This window comes from Bradysia coprophila, assembly GCF_014529535.1.
Source record: "Bradysia coprophila strain Holo2 chromosome IV unlocalized genomic scaffold, BU_Bcop_v1 contig_84, whole genome shotgun sequence".
NCBI classification, from domain to species: domain Eukaryota; kingdom Metazoa; phylum Arthropoda; class Insecta; order Diptera; family Sciaridae; genus Bradysia; species Bradysia coprophila.
In genome coordinates this window covers 6,114,049-6,140,136 of record NW_023503376.1, presented here as the reverse complement: position 1 = coordinate 6,140,136, position 26,088 = coordinate 6,114,049, and the positions used below count along the sequence as shown (strand labels likewise).

The following is a 26,088-nucleotide window of genomic DNA, read 5'->3' as shown; positions in this document are numbered from 1 at the left end:
GGCTTTTCTGCTCTTTGCTAACACGATAACTAGGGTAATTCTCAACCGATTAAAAAAAAATCAGGTGGTTTTGATTTTTGTTTTTTGCATGTTGCCATACATTTATTTCAAAGTCAGGCTCGTATTTTCAGGCCAGGCCGAAAATATAGCCAAAAATGGGTTTGGATGGTACGGAAGGCCAAAATATTAGACAGGTATTTTTTCTTAGAATTTTAAAAAAATAATTAGCAGGTGAGAAAGGTGGATTCATTCAAATGTACAAACCGATTCGTGAATTCTACTGACATTTATAATCTACCTTCCTTCAGAGAAATGATAAGTTGCGCATGCGCATTCTATCTCGCCACAGTCGTATACTAACCAACTTATTATTTCTCTGCCTTCCTTGCAAGCAATGCAGACTGAGCAACATACAAAAACTGAAATTGAAATGCTTTACGTGATTAGGCAATGTAAATGAAAATAAAACATGCCGTAACACGTAAAATATTATTACATACATGCACTGCTAAGCATGATTTGAAACTTATATTTTATACTGAGTTTTAGTACCGCCCTGTTCTAACCCTTTACAACGATTCCCAGTTCAATATTTTGCATGAACGCGGCTTTTGGGTGCGGCATTAAATAACTTCAATAGTAATTTATGAGACAAGCGTCGTATGAAAGTATTTTATCGCACCAGATGTCGAGTGTCAGCCCGAGGCGAGGTCGAGGTTGACAAGACATCATGTGAATTAAACAAACAAAGAAAAAACCAAAGTTGTGACTGAAAAACCTGTGAAACTAATTTTTATAGATCTTACTATTATCTTATTATTATAATTTTTACTACAAATATAGAACTTGCTATACAGTTCTCACTACAAGAATATCACTTCGCAGGGGCTATTTAGTTGAATTAATTTGCCGAAATTCGCCAAAATTCGCCAAAATTCGTCGAAATTCTCCCAAATTCTAAAATTCAAATTTGAAAATTTTCTTCCAAATTTATGTTTTTTGGAATATTTTGCTAGTTTTGTGATATAGCATAACAAAAATATGCAAGAATCTACCAAATTCACAAATATATGTAAAATTCACAAAATTAGGACATTTTTCATCGTTTTTCCAAAAAAAAAGCCATCATGGCTTCCCGGTTAAAAATAGATTTCTGGAATGTCTTGGCCAAAAATATGTAACTAAGTTCTAAGATTCTTTGAAATTTCTTAAAATCATGTATAAATTCACAAAAAATCGCCAGAATTCGTCAAAATTCGCCAAAATTCGTCAAAATTCGGCAAAATTCGTCAAATTCTCCAAATTCGCCAAAATTTGCTGAAAATTCAACTAAATAGCCCCTGCGACTTGTAATAGTTCTTACTCCAGCGTGAATACCGTGAATACCGTGAATACATGATTTTGATGCTGTCGATTAGTTTCAGTGCGAAAAAATTTATCGAGTGCACACAGCCAGTGTAAGTATCGAATTTGCTCACTGAATTGCATAAATTCATTTTAAAATTGAACTATGCAATATAAAAACGTGTAATTCTTTCTAAAAATGTGTCATTCTTTCGTAGACTTTAAACGAACGTACACTTATTTACTGTTTATCGTTCCTACGGCAATCCCAAGTGTCACTAAAATGAGTATTAGAAAACAGACTAATCGGTAAGTTAGAATAAAAGTACGTTCATCAGACATTCTTTGCCAGAAAATTTCAAATTCATCTTCAGTGATCAAAACCACTTGGGTGAAGTGCCAGATGCAGCCTCAATAGCATCTAGTCGGGAACCAAGCTTTAGACATAAGATTAAATCTGGAAACAATGTTCAAGTAAGTGGGAGATGCACGGGTTTTGGTTCGATTATGGATTTTTTGAGTGGTTTGGTCACTTTCCAACTTTTCTTTGCCTTTATTTAAAAATTTTCACTTTTTGTTCTTCCTCAAACAAAAATTACCTTTTCCTAGGTTTGTAGAGCTATTTTGTCCGAATTTTTCTCAAATTCTACTATTCAAGGTGTTCGCTATTTTGCCGAAGGACGACGTCATTGGATTGAAAAGTTTGTATCAGATTTTTTTAATCTCACGCGATGAAACAATTGCAATTTATAATCGTTTTCATTGATGATCTCACTATGTATAGAATTTTCTGGATATTTGCTTGTGTGGTATCGGTGTATTTTTGCAGTAAAAATATTAAAAATGTGTGGAAAACTTGGGAAGATAGTCCAGTAATTATCAATTTTGCGGAAAAACCTACTTCAGTTTGGAAGATACCGTTTCCAGCAGTGACAGTATGTCCACAGACCAAGTTCCAAAAATATTTTTTTGATTACAAAGATGCTTTGGATACGAATTTTGACGATCTGAAATTAAATATAACGGAAGAAATGTAGTTTCTGTGTCGATCGACCATCAATACAACTTCTATAAGACAACATTTTATTGTAGGCTTGAGAAATATCAGAGTGCAATGCAAATTTGCCGCTGGAGACAGTACCCCGAAGGAGACAGGTTTGAATTCATTACCCTTCCCGTTTTCGATATCTTGAAAAAAATTTCGATTGGGCTTCACGATATGATGAAAATTTTCAAATGGAACAATGAAAGAATTTCGTTTCGAGAAGTGTTCAGGCCCATATTAACGGAAGAAGGAATATGTTACACATTCAACGCCCTCGACACGAATGACATCTACAGAGAACGGTTTTTTTTAGCGTTTTCGAATCTTCGTCGATAGTAACGTATTTCAAACTTTCAGTTCAGATGATTATGGTACGAAGTGGACTTTGGAAAATGGATACAACATCAGCGATCTAAATGAAACCGATACTTACCCGCGTCGGCTACTCGGATCCGGTGCTCAATTTGGCTTTCTCGCAATGCTGTCTGTGGCCAAGGAAAATTTAGATACTTCATGTATCAATTCCATGCAGGGTTTCAAAGTGTTGCTGCACAGTCCGGACGAAGTGCCTCAAATGTCGAAACAATATTTTTATGTGCCATCATCGGAATCTGTAATGGTGTTGATAAAACCAAATATGATAACTACCTCAGATGACTTAAGGGACTACGAACCACACCGAAAGCAGTGTTTTTTCAACTCGGAGCGTCAATTGAAATACTTTAAAGTGTACAATCAACGCAACTGCGAATTGGAATGCCTAACAGAGTTGACTGAAAGTGAATGCGGCTGCGTGAAATTCTCAATGCCAAGTAAATAGGTTTAACTTTCGTTCCCAAAATTAATTTTATCTGCCTAGAACAAAAATTTCCCATTCATCCCTCTAGAACATTATTGTTTATCTCGGTATATACGAGGGGTGACTCACTTCTAGATTAAATGGATTAAATGGATTAAATGGAATAAATGGTATTAAATGGATTTAATGGATTAAATGGATTAAATGGATTTAATGGATTAAATGGATTTAATGGATTAAATGGATTTAATGGATTAAATGGATTTAATGGATTAAATGGATTTAATGGATTAAATGGATTTAATGGATTAAATGGATTTAATGGATTAAATGGAATAAAAATTGGATTAAATGGATTAAATAGGAAAAAAGTTCATTTTACCAAATACTGTAAAAGTCTTAAAAATTGTTGATTTTGATCGAACCACGTACTACAACTCATACTACAATGTTAAAAAGCGAAAAAATCCAATTTTTAACAAAAAAAAATTCCTATACCTCACGAGTACTTAAACGAGCTGGGGATCGTGCAAATCTATTTTTCGCAATTACTTTACAAATTTTTCAGGTGGGTAGCCTAATTATTTCGGTAAAACTATTTTTTAGGTCTTTTTTCCATAGGAAAAAAAGACCTATTGTGGGCACTTCATCTGTCCGTCCGTCCGTCCGTCCGTCCGTCCGTCCGTCCGTCCGTCCGTCCGTCCGTCCGTCCGTCCGTCCGTCCGTCCGTCCGTCTGTCCGTCCGTCCGTCTGTCCGTCCGTCCGTCTGTCCGTCCGTCCGTCCGTCCGTCTGTGTCACAAATAAAATGTGATTGATAAAAGTTAAAATTGCAATGCTACTATGAACAAACCAACACCAGGCAAATCAATTATTATTTGTTATCTGGTAACCAATCGCTCATAGCAGACATTGCAATTTGAAAGTGTGGTAGTTGTTGGTAGTTGGACCCCCAAAATATTTAGCAGCAAAGATGTTTCTTACTCGAGAGACGCACACCGACTGACGAAATTATTCGGCCTGCTGGTCTATTTATAAATCGAGTATTTGGTAGTTGACTACCAAAGTGGTAGTTGACTACCAAAGTGGTAGTTGACTGACTACCAAAGTGGTAGTTGACTGACTACCAAAGTGGTAGTTGACTGACTACCAAAGTGGTAGTTGACTGACTACCAAAGTGGTAGTTGACTGACTACCAAAGTGGTAGTTGACTGACTACCAAAGTGGTAGTTGACTGACTACCAAAGTGGTAGTTGACTGACTACCAAAGTGGTAGTTGACTACCAAAGTGGTAGTTGACTACCAACATGGTAGTTGACTACCAACATGGTAGTTGACTAATACGGATGTTGTAGATATGTTTACTGTTGGAGAGCTGCACACCGACTGATGAAATTAATCGGCTTGCTTGCCTATTTATAAATCGAGTATTTGGTAGTTGACTACCAAAGTGGTAGTTGACTACCAAAGTGGTAGTTGACTGACTACCAAAGTGGTAGTTGACTGACTACCAAAGTGGTAGTTTACTGACTACCAAAGTGGTAGTTGACTGACTACCAAAGTGGTAGTTGACTGACTACCAAAGTGGTAGTTGACTGACTACCAAAGTGGTAGTTGACTGACTACCAAAGTGGTAGTTGACTGACTACCAAAGTGGTAGTTGACTGACTACCAAAGTGGTAGTTGACTGACTACCAAAGTGGTAGTTGACTGACTACCAAAGTGGTAGTTGACTGACTACCAAAGTGGTAGTTGACTGACTACCAAAGTGGTAGTTGACTGACTACCAAAGTGGTAGTTGACTGACTACCAAAGTGGTAGTTGACTGACTACCAAAGTGGTAGTTGACTACCAACATGGTAGTTGACTACCAACATGGTAGTTGACTAATACGGATGTTGTAGATATGTTTACTGTTGGAGAGCTGCACACCGACTGATGAAATTAATCGGCTTGCTTGCCTATTTATAATTCCAAAATTTGGTAGTTGAATACCAAAGTGGTACTTGAATGAGTACCAAACTAGTAGTAAACAGAAATTGAAAAAAAATGAAAAAAGACCTCACCAGGCTTCAGCCGGTCTGTTCTTGTTTTTTTTTTGGATTAAATGGATTAAATGGAAGTGCGTCACCCCTCGGGTATATACGTTTTCGGCAGATAAAAACGTGTATGCACCTTTTGTCAAAATTGTTATCTTGACGTGTGGTCATTACGGTTCTCGCCTTCGGCTCGACCAGCTACGACCACACGTCTCGATAACAATTTTGGCAATAGGTGCATAATATTATATAATTTTCTACTTACAGAGAAAAATGATACTAAGGTTTGTGGAATTGGTAAACTTAAATGCTACGAACGAGCCGAAAAGAAGTTATTTGAAAGAGTCAGATCGACAGGATTGAGTTATATGGACGAATGTAATTGTTTGCCGGCATGCACACAAATAACTTACGACGTTGAAATCTCACAAGCAGAAGTTGATTGGGTGAGATTTTACTATTCTCAGATAAGAAATCACGATATGTTGATTATTCATGAGATTTTCTGAATGTAGGAAGAAGACCTAGCTACCAAACATCCTAGCGACTTTACATCGTTAGTAGGTAGACGTAAACGCTCATTGCAAACTCTACGGTAAATTTGTCAAGATTTGCTACTATCAAAAAACCATTTCTTAAATTTTCGTAGTTCTGATATGGCTGGTCTGACAATTTTCTTCAAGGAATATCAGTTCATATCTCTAAAACGCTCCGAAAGATTTGGACTCACGGATTTCTTTGCCAATTGTGGGGGCTTGCTTGGTCTTTTCATGGGAATTTCAGTAATAAGCATTGCCGAAGTAATTTACTTTTTCACACTTCGTCTGGGCTGTTCACTTCGAATGTATCGATCACGACGAACGGATGCCATTGCTCCAGTTAAGCCAAATATACCTGTCTTATCGGTCAATTAACCCTCAATGAACGAACCACATCATGCTTCACTCTCTAAATAATTGTGCTTTCACGGTTAAAGTTGCTAGAGGTTGTTGATCTATAAAACAGCTTGAATCGTGTTCGTATATTTTGTTTGATTGAAAAGTTTGATGAAAAGCATTTTCAGGGAATTTAAAGCACATGATATAAATAAACCATTGTTTACTCTCTCTCTTCTTACCCACTTTTATGTGACTTTTATATTGCCACTTGTGGCGCAATTTTTTTGTAAAATTTTCTATCTTAAATTTTTTGAGTCAATTTTTTGTCGATGAAACTTTTGCGTTGAGACGCAGAATGCGTCCCACTCAGTGATATTATTTATTTTGAAAGTAGAAATAAGGACTCGCGTCACACTTTCATCTTTCAGGGCTTGTAGGCGGATATTTAAAATAATTAATAAAGTTCGGTTTGCACCTGTTTTCGCATGTTTATGTTCGTGGTATAGAGTACACAAGGGAGTACACTTTGGGGAGGTCAAACAGATGAAAATAAGCGGCTGACACAACACGTCTGTCAACAATATTGCGGAATAATATATCCTTTTTGTCACTGTGATGGATGATAAACATTTTGTAATTTATTCTAAAACAAGGCATCAGAACAGTCGGAGCGTTTGCACCCCGTACAACCCGTAATCCTATTTCGTCCGCAACCATAATACGTCCGTAGCCCTAATAAGCCCGGAACCCTAATACGTCTACAACCCTCTAATGCGTCTGTTACCAAAATGCAAGTCAAGTTGGGCATGGTCAAATTTACTGAAAGTGTTCATTTTTAAAATTGCGCATAGCGCAATTACGAAAGCCCGTACGAAGTACCTTTCAAATAAAACCAACAATTTACGACATTATTTTAGAAACCCAAAATTTTTTGCCAACTTTCCATTGGGTATTCAATTACCTCTCAAATGAAACAAAAACTAGCAAAATCGGATGAGATGCCGAGTAGCGGCCTTAGTCCAAGGTCCCAAATTTGAAACTTTTTTCGCCATCATTTCTATTCGGCATTCAATTATCTCTCAAATAAAACAAAATCTAGCAAAATCGGATGAGATTTACTCGATTTATGTGCAAAAAACACTTAGGGCCGAGTAACGACCTTTGAGCCCTCCCAACAAGCCCACGTTGCATCTTACCCAAAAACAATGTTCAGCAACTTTGTTCTACTCGTCAATACCTTTCATTTGATATATCACAAGCAGCTATTGCGTGCGTATTTCGGTAGATATCGTCCAAAGACTGAAAAACACCTATAGGGCCCTAGCTCTGGAGGGGCCGACCCTACCATGCCCATTTTCGAACTTGACCTTACTTTTGTCGATACCAGTTGGGGAAAAAAAGAATTTTGAAAAAAGGTTGTGATTTACTCAAGCTAGAGGGGTCACGGACGGACGGACGGACGGATGGACGGACGGACGGACGGACATTTTTTTTATTGCTGATTCGTCATCTATGAACATAGCCAAATGCTTTGCCCTTACTGTCTGCTTCCAATTCGACGTGTTACAAACGGCATATTAATCTTATAAGCCCCCAGTACTTCGTACGGGGCTAAAAATTGACGGTCTGTGTGACTTTTCCCTAAAGGATGTACAGCCGTCGATATCTTCTAATATATTAGATAGAGGACATTTGTTCAAAATGTCATAATGTATGTCAAATGCGGTGTTACAGATCCAACAACGGTATATAATCGTTGATTGAACTCATCGTCGTCGTAAATAATTCGTTCATCGATGCAAGCGTCCAGATTGGCTAGGAGAACATTGTCGTCTCGTTCGACAATGGTAGCGCCGACTCGTTGATACTCCCATTGATGAGCAAAATAGAACTGAAAGTTTGAGTGTGAATTATGTGTGGAGGAAAGTGTGGACAACCAATATATTTACCTTAAATATCGCATCACACTAGCTACATTGGAGTCGACGTTGACCAGAATGAACACTTGTCATGTGCACATCAAAATTCGATTTTAAGTAAAATTTTTGCGTACAGAATTCGCAGCAGTGCTCTTCGTCGGGAAACGAAGTGGTTCTTCGAACTGCTTCTCATGAGAACAATTGAATTACAACTCGCAGTCCTTGCAGCTTAATCTCTTTATCTCTTGTAGTAGCAGTCACATTCTTTGCATCTGTATGTCTGTAACAGATCCTCGTCGACATGCGTGTTGCAGTGATTTCTTAAAGCGTTCATGTATCTACATGTTTGAGAGCATTTATGGCAGCGATACGGTCGGGAATACACTCGCGTTCTAGTCTGTTTCCGTCGAGGTCTTTTGGCTGTTGTAAGTTCGTGAGGCGATTGACTTGTTCTAGCGATTTCTTCCGTGTTATTGTTGTCTTGCCGCACGTTTACCGTTTGCATAGCTTCATAGTAAGCAGACCAGTCAACGTCCACTGTTGACTGAATGCCGTCGGTCAAATTTTTCCAATTGACTTCACCCGCAGCTATGTGAGTTCTTAAATGATTCTCGAAATCGTCGATTCGTTGAAAGGTTGTGCTGTTGCAGTGAATGCATTTCATCGGTTCCCGGATGTGTTGAATCAAAGCATGGACGCGAACCGAAAATTTTGACGATTCAATTGAATTGCAAATTTTACAACGAAATTCTCGCTTGACCTGATTAACCTGTGGTTCCGACTTAAGCAAGGACTCTCCATCACAATGGTCCATAACTTCCACCTTAATATCAACGGTAGAGTTCACTGATGTTATCGCAAAACAATCGCCCAAATTGTCACCCTTGACATCCTCAGCTAATTGTTCTATCACAGAGTCTGTTGCTGTTATCGAAAAACGATCACCCAAATTGTCGCCTTTTTCATCCTCAGTAAAATGTCCGATCTCAACATTGGCCAGTTGAAAGTGTGATTCGATGTGCTGCAGAGTTTCGCTGATTTCGTTAAACATACGACCGCAGTGAAAGCACACATAGATGAAACAGGCCGAATTCTTGCGGTAAATTATCGCAGATTTGTGTAGTCCTTCCATGGTTAGGGTGGAACTGCTGGGCCAATTTACGCCCGTGTTATTGTCCATTATTTATTTACTTTTCACAAACCAATCGCTTGACAATCCTGTCACTGCGATGTCGATTCACTGGTCTTCTTACTGAAGTGCTGTGTTATTGTTCGAGTCATGCATACCACATAGTCAACCAGATATGTTTCACGCCTGAGGGAGGTACATTGTCTTAGGGTGGAAAGATGTTGATTTTGTACAGTGTGGCGCTTTCTGGAAGAGCTGGATCAACGCACTGCTCCTAGCATGAACATAAGAAATATTTGGAGGCTGATGAAGTCACAGTAGGCACTGCGTTTCTTTCGTAAAGATAGATGACTAGTTTTCGTTGTATGAGTTAAAACACACAATACAATCAATCTTAAGCGGTAGCTCTCATCACAAAAGCCTCCAAATTGGACATTTGTCAAAGGAGTGTTCATGCTAGTAGCAGTGCGTTGGCTGGATGCTTGTTGATGCCACACAAGTTCCTAATGGATTGATTCGAATCTTCTCCCAATCAGTTCAAACTCTTAATAGTCAGAACGGAGCCAAATCACCAAATCCTGTAAGAGTTCTTCATGCCGCAGTTTCTAGAATTTTAGATGGTCACAACCAGCTAAGTAACCCAAAATAATGAAAAGATGCCCGGTCTGACTGATCGTATCATTTTCGTCTGTATTTAAAAAGAACCTTAGACCGAGCAGTGAATGTTTCCCGCCACTCTACATCGGCAAACTCATTTCATATTTATGCTTATGTCGCTGGTGTTGTCGTCTGCCATCTCCCGTATTGAATGTACTATCGCAAAAGTGACACTTATGCTTCCGCTCCGAGTGTATATCCATGTGCCTTTTCCAATAAATCCGCGTGTTGAATGTCTTCCCGCAAATGGTGCATTTAAAATCACGCTCCACACGATGCGTTTTGACGTGGTTCCGATAGCCGGATGGTAGTCGAAACACCTTCCCGCAAATATGGCACGGATAGGTTGTATCCTCGTGGGTCTTTTTGTGCGCAGTCAGTAATCCCTTCGAAATGAATGCTTTTCCACATTCGTGGCACTGGTACGGCTTCTGCAAAGTGATAGATAGTCTTAAATCATCGTCCATGTAATGTACACTATGCACTCATTACCTCTCCGGTGTGCTGTCTCTCATGGATTTTTGTCGTCGACGATATTCGAAACAATTTACCACAAAATCTGCAGGGATGCGTCTTCGTGTTCGTATGGATCAGGAAGTGTTTGAGCAAGGCGTGTTTGGATTTAAGCTTGACACCACAATAGTCACAAATATATTCCTTCTTCAGTTCCAGTGGCGCCGGGAACATTGGATAGACATGTTTCCGTCGAATGTGCGCTCGAATGTCGTGATGTATGTTCGCTGTGAAGTCACACATTAAGCATCGGTATGGTTGACCAACCTCATGAGAAATGCGCTCGTCAATAAGCGCATCAATACTGGCAAGTGCTGCCTCCTCATCGAATTCACTAGTATTGGACCCAAAGCGTTTATGTTCCGATTGATGAGCGTAGTAGTTCTGTCGGGGAAAGATCGGAATTGGGTCTACGTCTCGCATTTACGGCAAGATTCAAACTTACCTTTGGTGCGGTAAAAAGTGCATTGCATGTCGAACACTGCAGTCGTCGCTCGCCAGAATGGACTGCATTTACATGAACGTCCAAATTCGATTTTATGTAAAAGCGTTGCGTACAGAATTCACATGAATGCAGCTCCTCCTTAAACGATTCTTTCTCCTCATACCGATTGAAGTCCCTTACGCTGTATTTAATCCCTTCGGTTGATTGCCTCAGGTGAACTTTGACAACGTGACTTCGAAGTGAGGGTGCGCTCTTGAAATATTCGTCACATTTCTTGCATCTGTTGATCCGTAACACTTCGGCGTTCGTATGTTTGTTCATATGAACTCGTAGGGTTGAAAAATTCTTAACGACTGTGGAGCAGATGTGGCATCGGTAAGGGTTTTCTATGGGCTTGGGCTCCCTTTTCGTAGCAGCTGAGGATTTCCTAACTCTCTTCGGCTTTTCTTCCTTGACGTTTTTCGTTTTCCCCGACACCGCCGATTTCGTCGGCTCATCATCTTCACTAAACATTGTCTGAATGATTGACACAGCCGACATTGCAGGGATATCATCGAATTCATCAGGAATTTCCGTCTTAATGTCAAAGTTTTCGTGGGCTGGTGACATAGCCAGTTTGTCATTCAGCTCGTTGCCATCCACGGTCAATTGACTGTGAGTTGTTAAGGTCTGATCGACCATAACATTGACCAATTGAAAATGAGATTCGATGTGCTGGAGAGTTGCATTGATTTCATCGAACATGTTACCACAGTGATAGCAAACGTAGATGAAACGAGCCGACTCGTCACGATAAATGACAGCAGATTTGGTTATTCCATTGATTCCTTCTTTTCCCAACGCATTGAACACTTTAACGTCCATGGTCTCCATTATTTTGAACACCCGAACACTGAGTTTGTTCAATGAATGTTTTTACTAACAGAAACTTGACATTAAAATCAAATCGACAGAATCTGTCACTTACATCGATTCGATTCTTGTAAAGTTTTTGTTTTGAAGTCTAGGTCGAAGTTAACATATAGTCATATCATGTTGTGTGGCCTTCTGATCAAATTCGTTAGTATGGGACTCGATATGTTTACGAACCTTAAGAGGGTATACAAGGGTTTAGCTTCGGACAAGAACCAACATTGCGCGAAAAATAGGGCATGTTTAGGATTCAAGAGATGGAAAACGGCAAAAAGGGGTTAACGGTTAATTTGAACCTAACTTAACAGAAATGTGTTTTCGCATTTACAAAATTACTTGATTTTCACAAATATTTTTCAGAATTAAAACAAGTCTGCAAGGCAATTTTGTTTTTCCACTTTAGGTACATTTTTTCGGCAGTACATCGAGAATAATCACATAAGTTGCTATATCAAAACCGTTCCTTATGTCGCTGACCACGAAAATATGTTTTCCTTTTTTTTTATTTTCCTTTTTGTTTTGACGAAATTAAGTAAAATCAAAAAATTTTCTACGACCATCTTGTTTTCACAGTGTTTCTATGGTGGCCGTATTCGATGTTCCAGATTCTTTTGTTATTGAAGACACAATGAGCATTTCATTTGAATTAAAAGAGGTGGCGCCAGAGTATTTGGTTTATGTCCATAGCTAAACCCTTTTACGCTCTTAATGTCCATGGTATCCATAATTTTAAATCTTCTTAAACCGAAAAACAGCGCTCTCCGCTTGTTTTTTGTTATTTCAATATGCTTGTTTATACGGGTGAACAATGTACTGGACACGCATGCGTGTGGTAATGTTAAAACCATTTAAAGACATAAAACCATATTTGTTTGTATGAGAGGATCAAACTGTAACAACATTACAAAGGACAGCATCTCACGTAACATATAGCAACGCATCATGCAGTAGGTGCAGTCAATACTCTCTCTGCTAGAGAGGGTATTGGTGCAGTAGTATAGCGTATCTAGATTTCATATACCACAATCGGACAGCGTTTCATACCATACCATATGGTTATATATTCCACTTACACTTATGTAGGTTGGAATTTTCATAGATTCCAGCTGTCAACTTCGAGAACATTTCTTATTTTTATATGAAAAATCCAACTTGACAAAACCACATTTTCTTCTAAAAAACAAAGTCTTCCCGTGACAATTCCGAAAATTGTCCTATATAAATAAGATGCTGGTCATGTCTCTGTTGTGAACTCAGGTGGAGATTCTGAAAGATCAGGTTGTATAGTTTCCATATTCAAATTTTAGTGGTCCACTTCTAAGTCACTCGAGGGACCACAAGAAAATATGGCTTTCAGATCCTTGCGATCGATCATATTTTGATGATTTAATTGTGTTTACAGTCATGCACGCACAGTCATACCGTCATGTTATAAATTTATTATTTCGCTTACTTTTTGCTTAATTCTCTCATTTCTCCATATACTCGTTATGGAGAAATGAGAGGAAGTAGGAGAAATAAGAAATTTATAATATGACGGTGTATTTAAATGTGCATGGCTGTACCTTAGACGTGAGTAGTTTAAAGTTGGATTCACAGCCGCCCGATTTGCCTCCGTTTACTTAGACCACGCCTCTATTCTATTGTTTAAACTCATCTGTCAAGCAAACGGAGAAAATACAGAGTTACTGTGAGGACTTATAGTGAATTAACAAAACGGAGTCCCAAAATGGTGAGTTGTGATTCTAGCTTAGGTCTTTTGTACTAATTGTTCAAAACACAGTCAAAGAAATGAATGAACTTATCGAATCCTCAAAAGTGAACGCTATATCTGTTATTATCTCTCTATTCGTTATTGAAGCTTCTGAGCAACGTATCTGGGAATAGAGCTTAGAAACTTTTAATGCCATTGCCAAGTGCAGTGCAAATGCATGGTGCGTTGTTCTAAGGCTAACATCTATACTGTTTCATTACCCGCCAGCGAAGAAGGGTTATAGGGAATTAGGCTGTTAACAACACCCCCAAAATGCAATTTCCAGCCTTCTTCCTCTCGGTGAATAAATAACTATTGTTGAGCCCTAAGTGACTGCCTTCATTAGATGCGTAGTTACATATATTGTGTTCCAGTGTTCCGAAGGATGGAATATACTCACTCAACTACTCACACTGTAGATATTCTCTATAATCTGCCGAAAAATAATTACCATTTGATGAGTAATGTAATTATATCTCTGGAAAGTGGAATTAAGATAAAATGGATATTTATATTCGTACAATTTCTGGGTGACGAATTCAATTCGACATCAGTTGAACGAATAAAAAAATGATGTCTACAATCAGAGATTTCAATTCGTTACACATAAATAGCAAAACGAATTTCGTACGAACATTGAGAACACTAACATTTACTTAACATGTTTCTCAACACCTCTGTTATCAGATGATTACCTGTTTATCTATAACATTCTATCAAAACTAACACCTTCTCTTTTCCGATAACAAAAACAAAAATTTATAAAAAGTCGGTTAATGGTAATTTTCGAAACTACGATTCCATTCAGTTGCGAGTTATTACTTTGCAGTGCAACAGTTGTTTCGGAATAATTATTATTTATAAAAAAACAACAACCAATTATTGCAAATAAGATAGAATGTGTTGTCTTGGGACAATCGCTTGTTGGTGAGTGTTATTTCAACAGTGCACCTACATTTTATATTTATTCAGTTTTGTGCTATCGTTGCTTGAATACATAATTAGCGTTTAAAAAATGCAACTCAGTGACGGAAAGTATAATCTTCGTTGGCTTTATTGGGAAAAACGTGTTGATAAATGCACCATTTATCACTCGGTTGTATAAATAACTATTATGCAACCGAGTTAAAAATGCATTCTTGTGCAATGAGGCCGAGTATGACAATGATTTAGATGATTTATCAGGGTGGGACGATCACCAAGGTGATCTTGAAACACAGATCTTGTGATCCTTTGTTTCCTTCCCGGTCATCATTTAAATCAAGACAACCTTCCGGTCGCCGCCAGGAATCTGTCCAAAGTGGCAGGTCCCAGGGCGACAACTTCGGAGGGTTGTACGACGTAATCTCCAAGGAGCCTGCGTCTTAGTTGAAGAAATTTAGGACATTCACAGATGACGTGTATGCATGTTTCTTCTTCTAATCCGCAGGAGCACCAAGGAGTCGCCGAGAGCCTTAGCTTATTGAGGTGCCGATTCAGCCCGCAGTGTCCAGTAATTGCACCAACCACTCTCCTTATGCATTTCCGGTCCATGCTGAGCAAATCTTTAGCCCATCTAGCGTTCGGCCTCGGGAAGAATCGCTTCGTGTGAGCGCCTCCCTCGTACGCATTCCAGCGCTCCAAGTGTTTACCCTCCACCCATTTCGATCTCGCTTTTGCGCATATCGAATCGGGTATAGGTAGGTACGGTTCAAGCCCGTCTACGAGAGCAGCAGAGCCTGCTTTGGCAAGCTCATCCGCCTTCTCGTTTCCATCCACGCCAGAGTGTGCGGGGACCCAAACCAAGCAAATCCGGTTATTTTGACCCACCGAGTTTAGGTAGTCTTTACATTCTTTGATTAGCTTGGAGATCGTTACGGGTGACGATATTGCTTTTATCATTCCCTCGTTATCGATACAGACCGTTACGTCCTCTCCTTGCGTTCCCAAAGGCAGAGCTTCTTGAACTCCTTTGAGCACTGCGAAGACTTCCGCCTGGGGGACGCTGGCAAACTTACCCAGGTGGAACCAGCTGCCTTCTTCGCTTTCTGGTCTGAAAACGCCGGCTCCGGTCCCTACCGAGGTTTTAGATCCGTCGGTAAATATGACTTTACCTTCCCTATGCAGATCTGTGGGCCAGCCGTTTAGCCAGTCAATACGCATAAAATAGTTATTGATGCGACTGCGTGATAAATGCTTTTCTAGACACTAAATGTGAAGATTGTCACACTCATCCGTAGCCCGATAATGACAATACCTTGATGTACCTAAAAATGTATTCATCACCCAGTTGCCCACCACGTTTGTCACAGAAAAGCGGAACGAAATTTTCACTTTTCGGTACCAACTCTTTTGAGCCAATGGAGGCAGCCAGTAGAAGATTTTAATGCCTTCTTTATCTCAAAGTTAAATTCACAATTGTCCGTTTTCCAGCCGTTTTGCCTCCGTTTTTCAGCCGTTTACTTGACATTTGGAATTAAAACAATGAAAATATAAACTCAACAATAGAAACGTCATGTAAATGGAGATCTAAACGGAGTCGAAACGGATGACTGTGAGGTGAGGCCACCTTAAGCAGTTCCTTCAGAATCTCAGGTAAAACTGAGAGAAAACAAAATGTTTTTTTTCGAGTGCAGGGCCAGCTTCGTCATGAAAGCAGTAGACAAGGTCACCATCGAACTGACTCTATGGGATTCGGGATATTACCGAAGGATGATTTTTGACGGGAAATCAAGTGCTTTCTATCCCATATTGATATGCACATTCCTTCAACACCAATTCTATAACTACCGAAATTTAACATCCATTACGTCACCACTTACCTTCACTTTTAGTACTAGATTGTCTAAGCCAATAATTACTTCCGATATGCACCTGGTTTGTTTAACTCATTTAACTCAACCTTATTTCCTAGCCGTTTTGCGCTACTGAAAATCAAACAACTTGATTACGTATAAAAGACAAGAAACGGGTGCAGGTGTGAGTCACATTTCACACATAATTGTTAATTATCTGTTCTGTTTATACGGTTTATACTAAGCGGTACGTTTATCTTAATCCACGTTGATTTTTGCGAGTATGCCACTGCTTGTGGTGATTTAGGCGGTGTGAATATCGAAGTCTTTATACTTAAGACTAAATATACCTTTGAAGTGAGACATAGAGACGATATTGCCTACAAACGAGTCTCCTCAATCGGGTCTCCTTAGAAAAACATAAACGGAATTTTTCGCCGTAATTTACATAAGAACCTTAGCAATGTTTTCAAACATAAGTATTAGACATAAAATATTAGTATTCTTTTCCTCAAAAACATAGCTAAGATTCTTATGCAAATTACAGAAGATGGTGGTGTGTCGCCCACATATAATAAACCACATACATGACTTCAATTTTTTTTCATTGTTCCAAATGAATCTAAGATTTTACAATAGGGCGTATCGAATTTTGCAAATTTTAAGGACCGCGATAGCCTGTGTGCGGAAAACGTAGATCATCGAAAACTGTGTCCGGGCATGTGGTTGATGAATCCGATGGAGCCATGGAAGAAGTCCCCCCGGGCGGCTTTAAGTTTCCGATGGTCATAATTCGGAAAGTTGAGAGTATTTTTGAAAACAATGTTCTAGCGGGATGTAGAGCTTTGAAAACTCTACAAATCTACCGAAGAAACCGATGGTCCAAAAGGTGCCATTGCCAAGATTGATTAACATCGAAAATGTGAAAAACAAGTGAAGTAAAAGATTTTTTTCAATGATAATATACGATACTTTCAACAAAAGAAGTAAAAGAATTAATAATAAAAGCGCAATACACTTCCTGTGTGAAGAACATAGACCAAAGACGTAGACACCTGAGATTCTGATTTGAAATTTCTTTTTGGCTTGGTAAACCAATTCGATCATGTTTCCCCTAGGAGCTTAAAACAGATTATCATCGGTTCTTATTTCAATTTTATTTCTTTCCATTTCAGCTGTTGCAATTGTGCAATCAGTTTATTATTTTGGATCATTGGCATTGCATTAGTTGTTGCTTTGGCTGTTGGCTTGGGTGTGTACTTCGGTGTATTCACTCTACGACGAAATTTTCAATTTATTATCTATCTTCAAGTGCCTCTTACTGTGTCGCTCAGTCACAGAGAACGGACGTGTTTATGCGTTGCTCTCTAAAAGTGTTTCTTTTGTGTGGCTGTGTGTGAATTCATTTTCGATTTTGTCTAATTTCTGTGCCAACTTTTACGGCTTTGGTGTTTTTATTTTGCTGTAATGGTTAAATGGTGAAATTATTTTAAAGGTTTTATTAACGAAATCAAAGTGTTGTTCTCGTAGGTCATTTTCTCTTTGATCAATAAAGTTGTTCTCGCCTCATTGTGCGATATCAACAATTGTGTTATTTCCTTTGTTATTTAACATGTGCTTCGTGGCGTCGGTGTACGGATTAACAATCGACTCTACCAGAAGCTAATGCTAAATTACGTGCTCGATTAATGTACGAAAATGACACATTGCCGTATGGCATCTGGCAGTCAATTTTAGTGCAGGTAAGGTACAAACGCCTCGGGTTCTCATTTGACACCCCAAAACCACATAGCAAATTTTTACAAATTTGCTGTGGTACAATCCCAAGATACAGAAACTATCTTGTACTCCAAAATGACCGCGAGGTTTAACAGATCTATTGATTGATACGTTGTATGGATGTCAAGGGATATGACGAAATACGAATCATTCAAACGCTACAACCTGCAACGCCAGAACGAGTTCAGTCACATGGTGGCATGGCGATTTATACGAAGAGGCAACTCATGGCCTATGGTGATTAGACACTTGCTATTACCTAAAACTAATAGCCGTAACCGTAACAAAGTCGGAAATATCAAAAAACCCAACATTCGCTTTCTCCATAAAAGAAACCATATCGACATAACGTCAATAGTAGAAAGAGCTACAACATGACAATGTTGATAGCGCCATCTTTGGGAAAATGTACAGGTCAATTAGTGATGGTTGTGGTATTCGCATACCACCCACGGCTTGGAGAATTCACAACGTATGGGACGTTACCACACGGTCGATTTGTGAACAATCTAAGTCGGGAGAGATATGATGTAAAATCACAGTCCATATGATCAAGAGACTTGTACAATAGCACAACAGGCCCATCTGAGGCTTAGGTGCTGGGCTTACACCCTCCCATCTAATCTAATAATCGGTGTATTCCATGGTTCCGACAATGACACAGATTCAATAAAAGGTTTCATTATGCGAATTAATGAGACGATACAAGCGGCACAGGAAGAAGCTAAATAAATAAGCCACGTTGCGTATGTGAAAAAAAAATGTTTTAGGTTTTAAGGTACATTTTCAAGTTGAGTGAATCGTATAGTCATTAAATTATAGAAGCAGCTGAGAAGCTTTTAGTGGTAAATGATGGTTAGGGTTTTGAAATAGAAGATATTCGATAGGTATTTGCGATAGATGTTAGAGAAAATGTTGATCTTTACTTATGTTAAAGGGGTGGTTTCACGAAACCTTTGGCTTGTCCTGGAAACCTTTGATTCGCTAAAAAGTACTATCATGAATTATGAAATAGGAAAAATACTGAAAATGTGAAAAATGTACTCATTTTGAACGCTTTATCAGTTTCCTTTACCTTACACCGTTAGTCATGTGTGACTAGTGTGACTTATAAGACTTAAATGTCTCATTTGAAGCCATAGCAACGTAGAGTTTTCGAGTGAATATTTTTGGTCTGAGGCGATGCCGAAGGTAAACTTCACATGAAGGCGAGACTTCAATTTTATCCCGAGTTAAGAATTGATTTTACATACTCAGGCTCAAGTAATGACATTTAATGTCAAGCCTTGTAATTCATACCATTCACAATGGTAATGTAAAATGAATCAGCATTCAGATATAAAAGCGCACATTCTCATATCGATAAAATTTAAGGAATTGGCTGGTGTTTCTTACTTTCAATTGTTAAACCAACGAGCCGAAAGTGACACATTTTATTTCAAGAATAGTGGTGAAAAGATCTCATTTCGGCATTAGTATCGTAAAGTACCCCATTTCGTAAAGAGCATTTTTCAGCATATGTGGAGTTTTGAGCAAGTGCCAGAGGATAATTCTTTCATCCGATAACCTAGAAGAGTCTTTACGCTTAAGAAAGAACATATTATCGTTAGGCTCTTCTTTAATAATTCAGTAGATCAGTAAGATGTAGTTGTAGTTATTAGAAATGAAATCATCACGTCTAAGACGGAAAATATATAAATATTTTATTAAAACATTTGATGTAATAAATATAGAGCATAATTATTTAAGGTCACATGCATTTCTTTAATTATTATAAAAGGCTATGGTAAGCTATTCATTTTTAGCACTTGAGCTTTTACAAAAATAAAAATTGAATAACTGTAAAAGCACACTGTTTGGTACATTTAAGGCTATTCGTTTTTTAAATATTTTTAATCGTAAATTGTTAAAATTTTATATTTCAATCTTTCATTTTTCTGTAAAAAATTTATTCTTAAATTTAAAACTTACTTTCTTCAAATCGGATGTGTTGAGTAAAAGAAAAATCTTTTTAATAAATTATCAACATTTTCATAAAAATTAGAGTATATAATTCGATGGAGCTTAAAGCTAAACGAAAAGTGGCGGTAATATGGAATTTTGGTGCTGCACACAATAGGCACACGGATATTTATAGGCGAATACTTAATTGGTAACTTTATCTTTTGCTTTTCCCGTCAAGTCATTGATGGTGTTGAACACATGATCCAATTCCGAATCCTTCTCCACTTTGTACAATCCAAAATAGACCGCTACGGCTATGATAATGAGAGCGACGACGACGAAGAAGATGACTGACAGTAGAATGCTTATGGCGCAGTTGCAGCAGCTGGAATGATAATTATAATTATTGTTGTTGGGAGTAAGTTGTGTGGGAGACAGTTCAAACTTAGACAAGATGCTCGCTTCGGCATCACATCTCTTAACAGTATGTTCACTTATTTTTAATAGTTAAGGAAATACAACTGTACAGGTCCGACATCCACATTTCCCGAACACTACACAATTTGTAGCGTAACGTGAAGAAATGTCATCGGTTGTCGACAACGAGGGGTAGGGTAATCTCGCACACCACACAAATTCATGGTGTGCGAGATTCACCTCTAAGTGGTGAATCTCGCACAGTCATGACTTTTCGTTACATGTCGTAAAAGGACGCATACTATGATCGCGTGTGCGAGATTCCCCGACACCGACAACGAAACGACGATGTAAATAAGCAATATGCTCTGGCATCCTCTTCACGGTGGGGTTGGACAAAACTTAAATAGAGTCGCGATACCACCTCTGACTTTTCTTCATGGTCTTATTGAAGGACTCGAGTACTATAACGAATCACATTCAGTTCGCAAAATTTTCCAGCCGTTTCGGAGAACCAGCACTCATGGCCGTGCGGGACCGACGAGTCAATTTGAATACAGATTGTTATCGCAACGGATAGAGCCACAGCCAGCTAAAGTCGAAATTGTGACATTTGGTAGAAAAGATCCGCGAACTGAATGTGGTTCCTTATAGTACTCGAGTCCCTCAATAAGAACATGAAGAAAAATCAGAGGTGGTATCGCGAGTCTATTTAAGTTTTGTTCAACCCCACCGTGCCCCAAGTAGCATTTGATAACCGCGGTTATAAACGTTACTAATTCGTTGCCAACTTTTTCGTTCTACAACAGTTATGTAACGAACAAGTTGTATTCAGTTTAACTTATTCGTTATATAAATAACCGTTACACAACTATATTGGTCATCAACCAATTTTAAACGAATTAGTTGCAAAACGGTTATTTGACCAATGAGTTAACCGATAATATTTGTTGAAAACTTTTTCGTCCAGAAACCGTCATACAACAAAAAAGTTCGAGTCATTACTTTAACTAATTCGTCTTAAAACGGTCATGGAACTTAATAGAAATGTTCATTATCCGTCAGTACGAATCAAGACGCCATGATGGAAAGTTCGATTTTTTGTAGATTTTACATCTACTTTTTTCATGTTTCAGTAGTTCGGTTTGAAAATGTGTGTGAAAGTGTGAAAATTGTCGGCATCATCGTAATGGAAAACCTGCTATTTCAGTGTAACTAATAAATTTTGAAAAATTTTCTTTATGCCAATTTGTGAATCAACATTTTATTCATCGACTTCACTATTTTTGTCTGCCGCTGTTGTCGAAGTTAGGTTTCTTATGTCTTGTTAGGTTTCTTTAGGAGTTAGGATAGGAGTTAGGACCGGGAACAGTTGCTAACAAAAAAGTGAAATTGATGGATTAAATTTTGTTTAATTGGCGACACACGAGAGAGCAATTTTAATTGTCAATTATGTTACGTGTATTGCAGTTGTACGGAATATATCTCAAGTATTTTGCTTGTATTATATAATAACCATGACACAAACATTTTAACTTTGCGAACTGCGCAGTACTTACATATTTTGAGTGCATTAACTATGTGATTTGCGAATATCGAAAAGAAAGAAAAAATTGAACACCAAAAAAACTCTTGGAAATGTGGCTTCAAGAACAAATATGATGATTAACGAAAAAGTTGTAAAACGGCAGTACAACGGTCTGATGACTGATTGGTTAGAAAAAATTGAATTTTCAATTGTGACTTATAAGTTATTCGACGGTTATAAAACCGTTTAACAACTTTTAACCAATTTGCTGTATAACCGTTGTGCAACGAATTCGTTATAACATTTTTGTAACTTTTGCAACTGGGCAAATACCGTTGTACAACCGTTATTACAACGTTGCAGCAACGTTGCGACAACTAATTAGTTATCTTCTAATTTTTACAACCGCGGTTAAATAACGGTTGTACAACCGAATTTTAACCGTTGAATGCTAAGCGCTTAGTACAAGAGCAAGATAAATGTTCAAATTAATAAAGTAAAAGATTTTGTATTAAACGCAAGGCGATGCAATAAACAAATAAATAACTAAGTGCCGAAAAAGGACGTGTCGTTTTAGCGAATTATAAAAAAATGAAAATTCATTAATTTTACAATTTCTTAAAGATATTAGTAGAATGTGTTTGGAATTATTGATCAAGCAACTTGATTGTACTTATCCGAGAGCGGTAAAAACTCAACTTTCATTTTGCTTATAGTTCGCTAATACGACATGTCCCCTTTCTGCATTTAATTATTCAAATGTAGTATCAGAATTGATGAGATTGATACATTTGTCGTTTAAAAATTGAAGTCATCACATCTACATCAAAGAAAAGTCGAGTTCGCCGCCATGACGAACTGTTCATCTAAGGCATTGCAAGACGTATCACTAACAACCGACCATGAGTAATAGAATATGAGTACAATCACTTGAAATCGAATATGTTTATTGTGTGCCAAGAACATTAGAGACCTATCGCGGTCTCTCCTCTCTCTCTATACATTCCAGTTCAAGCACCTACACCAAAATGGAGCATTGATCGTTTAAGGTTTTCTTGTTTTCATTTTGAATACCTTCATTGTGTAGCATTCTTACAGATGTGTCTTTCATGTCTTGTGTTGATTAACGATCTAATTAAACATTCGTTTTTTAAGAGCAAATTTTGTTTGAGATTACGTAATTGCCAAATTTATCGAATGACAACACCGCAAGTAACACTTACTATTCAGAAAAAAGATATTTTTGAGAAAATTAAACATTTTCGCAACGAAATATTTATGCAAAACAGTTTCAAAGAGCAATGCTCGAAAATATTAGGAATTATGTCTAAATATCTCCGTATGTATATGGCAGCCGGTTAAGCTATATCGAGCCATATCATCTTACCATACTAAAATATGCGTCAATATGCACGTGAAGTTCTTTCGTTCCATCTATCACATAACAAGGTTCATAATTTTAACTTATAATTCAATGAACTCATATGTGGAGGTAGGGTGAATCGTTTCTGAGTTTAGAGTGATAGTAATAGTTTTTTGGCACGAATGTTTGCTGTATCGTAACGGTTATGTTCATGAATTCACCACATTATTACTCGTGTTTCCCAGGATACAAGTCCCGCCTTTCACGGGTAATTTTTTGATTAGCATATGGATATGGGTCACAATCAGCGACTATTTTTGGAATAAGCAGGAGGGTTGATAGATTCTGTATTCCATTCTTCCAAGCTTCCAATCTTCAATCTTTTGATTTTATTGTTTGTTAGGTACCCGAATCAATTTTCTAGTTTTAGATGTTAATAGCTAATAACAACTCGTATGTTAGCCATGACCGTTCTTTAAGCAGATTTAAACACATCAACTATTGAACCTAGAACCTATACCGACACAATACCATTCGATTCAGTTATTTTTGGATCTAATCATATTTCGGGCCCTTTTTAATTATCCTAATAAGCTAGCTGACAATGAGCACTGAAAAATACGTAAAACTCATGTTACATACAGATATGAAATTGCTCAACGACTATGGTAACGGTTGACCCTATATACAACCTCTCACATCTCATTACTACACATACAGCAGAGAGATCATGGCGCCATATTTCCGGCACAGTCGAAGATGTAAAGTTCACGTAATAAAATTGAAAAATCAACACTGATATGATGCTACCATCACACTCTTAATAATGCGATCCGAACATCAAAACATCGGGAGTCTACAGCGAAAATGCAAAAAATATTTGTTGGAGGAACATATTACCAGCATGCCACTTGAGTTGTTAAACACTTGCACATGTTGAACGTGGGAGAAAGTAATTAAACAGGTGGGTAAAAGGACTTTTGGTTTTGTTTAAGGTGCGACAGCGGCAAATTAACGCTAAACACAAACACTACTGAATGGGTATACACTTGTGGTATGTCGAATAGTCGGCGAACAACTGTAGCTAGAATAAAGTTGTTTTTACGTGAAGGGGAATTATTCTTTGAGGTAGCGTTTACATAGAGTTTCGTTCATATAGAACACACAGTCGAAACGCTCGAGTGATTTCGATATTTTCATAGGTCGGCGCATCTCCTTCGTTGATACCCAACTAATTTCTTAATTTTTTCAATACTTTCGTCTCCGTTTTCTTACAAATATTCTTCCTGAAACCATGCACTAACCGGCAAGATATCTACATACTTCTCTCTTCACTCACATCTGCGTTACAGAAAGTACAGTGCCATTTCGTTTCTACTCGTGGGCAATATAACTAAATTCCATTGCTTTATACATTTTATCGCCGTTCAAATTTTCAATTCTTTCTCTTCGTCTTCGGCATCAAGAATATTTCTTTCGTATATCGTTGTGTGTTGTATCATTATTACTTTGTAAATATTATCGTTAGGAGCGGTAAAAAACATTAATTATTGCAATGGTTGGTGTTTACAATTTGAGAGCACTTCAATGTATATTTTGGTTGTATCAATTTATTTATAGATCGGTTGGAAATTCGGTTGTTTAAACACTTTTTAAGAGAATATGAACGCGTAGTAGTTTTACAAATGTTTTACTCATTTCAACTTTTATGTGCCCACGAATTTCTGAAGGGGCAATAATGTAACGGTTACTAACCTCTTACAACCGGCTAATCATTTGTTATCAAAGGCAACGGCAGAAAACGCGATAACTGTCTGCTAAAGACTATTTTAAGTAAAAGATTTTGCATCAAACACACAACGATATTTTCAACAAAAGAAGTAACAGATTTGTGATGCTTGACTCAAACATCGAAACACCATGTGCGGTCGCAATCGCCCGGGTTAGAAGGTTAAATTCAATTGTTTTTGTACCCAGAAAATGCATTAAATCTAGAACCGTCCGGGTCATAGCTTTGTAAACTTCCAATCGCCTAGTTTTCTGGATTTCGCTTGACTTGGAACGTGTAAATTTTGATGTTTTTCCATTGCAGCAAAAAATTACTCTAGCTTGCGATCTTAACACATTCTCTCCCCCACTTGCTCTATTTTTGCAAAGAAATTGTTCCAAATGAGAGATCAATTATCCTCTCATTCCCTAGCATCATTTGCAAATTTTTTATCGCTTTGGTGGCTTTCTGGCCGCCTTTTTTGTGAAACACATTTAGATATCCTTCACCGTTGCAAATAACACTAATACTAAAGAGAATACATTGGTATATTTCGTAAACGGCGAATGAGGAACTAACGAAGCTCATTTGAACTTCATCGATTCGATATAACTGTTCATTCATTTTTGATGCAGCTATTTCGTACAGCTGAGTATGGTCGACTTAAAGATTCTGCTTTATGGAGCAAACATTCACGCTAACAAAATACTTTTTCTGTTAATTTTCCATTATTGATGACCTAGAATTAAATGGCCATCTACTCAACGCATTCAAATGTACTCTCACATAAATACCAAGTTCCGAAATTAGGACATTCACAAATTAGTTGGTGAAGGGCAGAAACAATATTTGTCTTCTCTACATGCATATAATTGTGTACAAAACACAATAGTCAGTCACCCAAATACGGATTATACAACACATTTTCTACTATATATGAACCTTGCGTGTAGGAATGTAACCGACGTGGAAGAACAAGTTTGAATATTGTAGTGCGTTGACACAGATAACTTAATATGAATTCTTAACATCGATTTTATGATTAAACTGTTCAAATGAGCATTGCACAAACATTCACATAGTT

The 26,088-nt window shown here is 37.9% G+C and overlaps 2 protein-coding genes across 2 annotated transcripts; one reads left to right on the top strand and one right to left on the bottom strand.

Annotated features, from left to right (window-relative positions):
• Positions 1-2,752: 2,752 nt before the first annotated feature.
• LOC119072961 (pickpocket protein 28-like) lies at positions 2,753-6,002 on the top strand. The gene is made up of 3 exons (XM_037178281.1): positions 2,753-3,201; positions 5,493-5,671; positions 5,875-6,002. Exons 1-3 carry the CDS (start codon positions 2,868-2,870, stop codon positions 5,878-5,880), a joined length of 519 nt encoding a protein of 172 aa, XP_037034176.1. The 5' UTR covers positions 2,753-2,867; the 3' UTR covers positions 5,881-6,002.
• Positions 6,003-9,815: 3,813 nt separating this feature from the next.
• LOC119072960 (zinc finger protein 160-like) lies at positions 9,816-11,716 on the bottom strand. The gene is made up of 3 exons (XM_037178280.1): positions 10,767-11,716; positions 10,301-10,705; positions 9,816-10,239 (listed from the first exon to the last, which is right to left on the bottom strand). The coding sequence occupies exons 1-3, from the start codon at positions 11,637-11,639 to the stop codon at positions 9,889-9,891; spliced, it is 1,629 nt and encodes a 542-aa protein (XP_037034175.1). The 5' UTR covers positions 11,640-11,716; the 3' UTR covers positions 9,816-9,888.
• Positions 11,717-26,088: the final 14,372 nt, after the last annotated feature.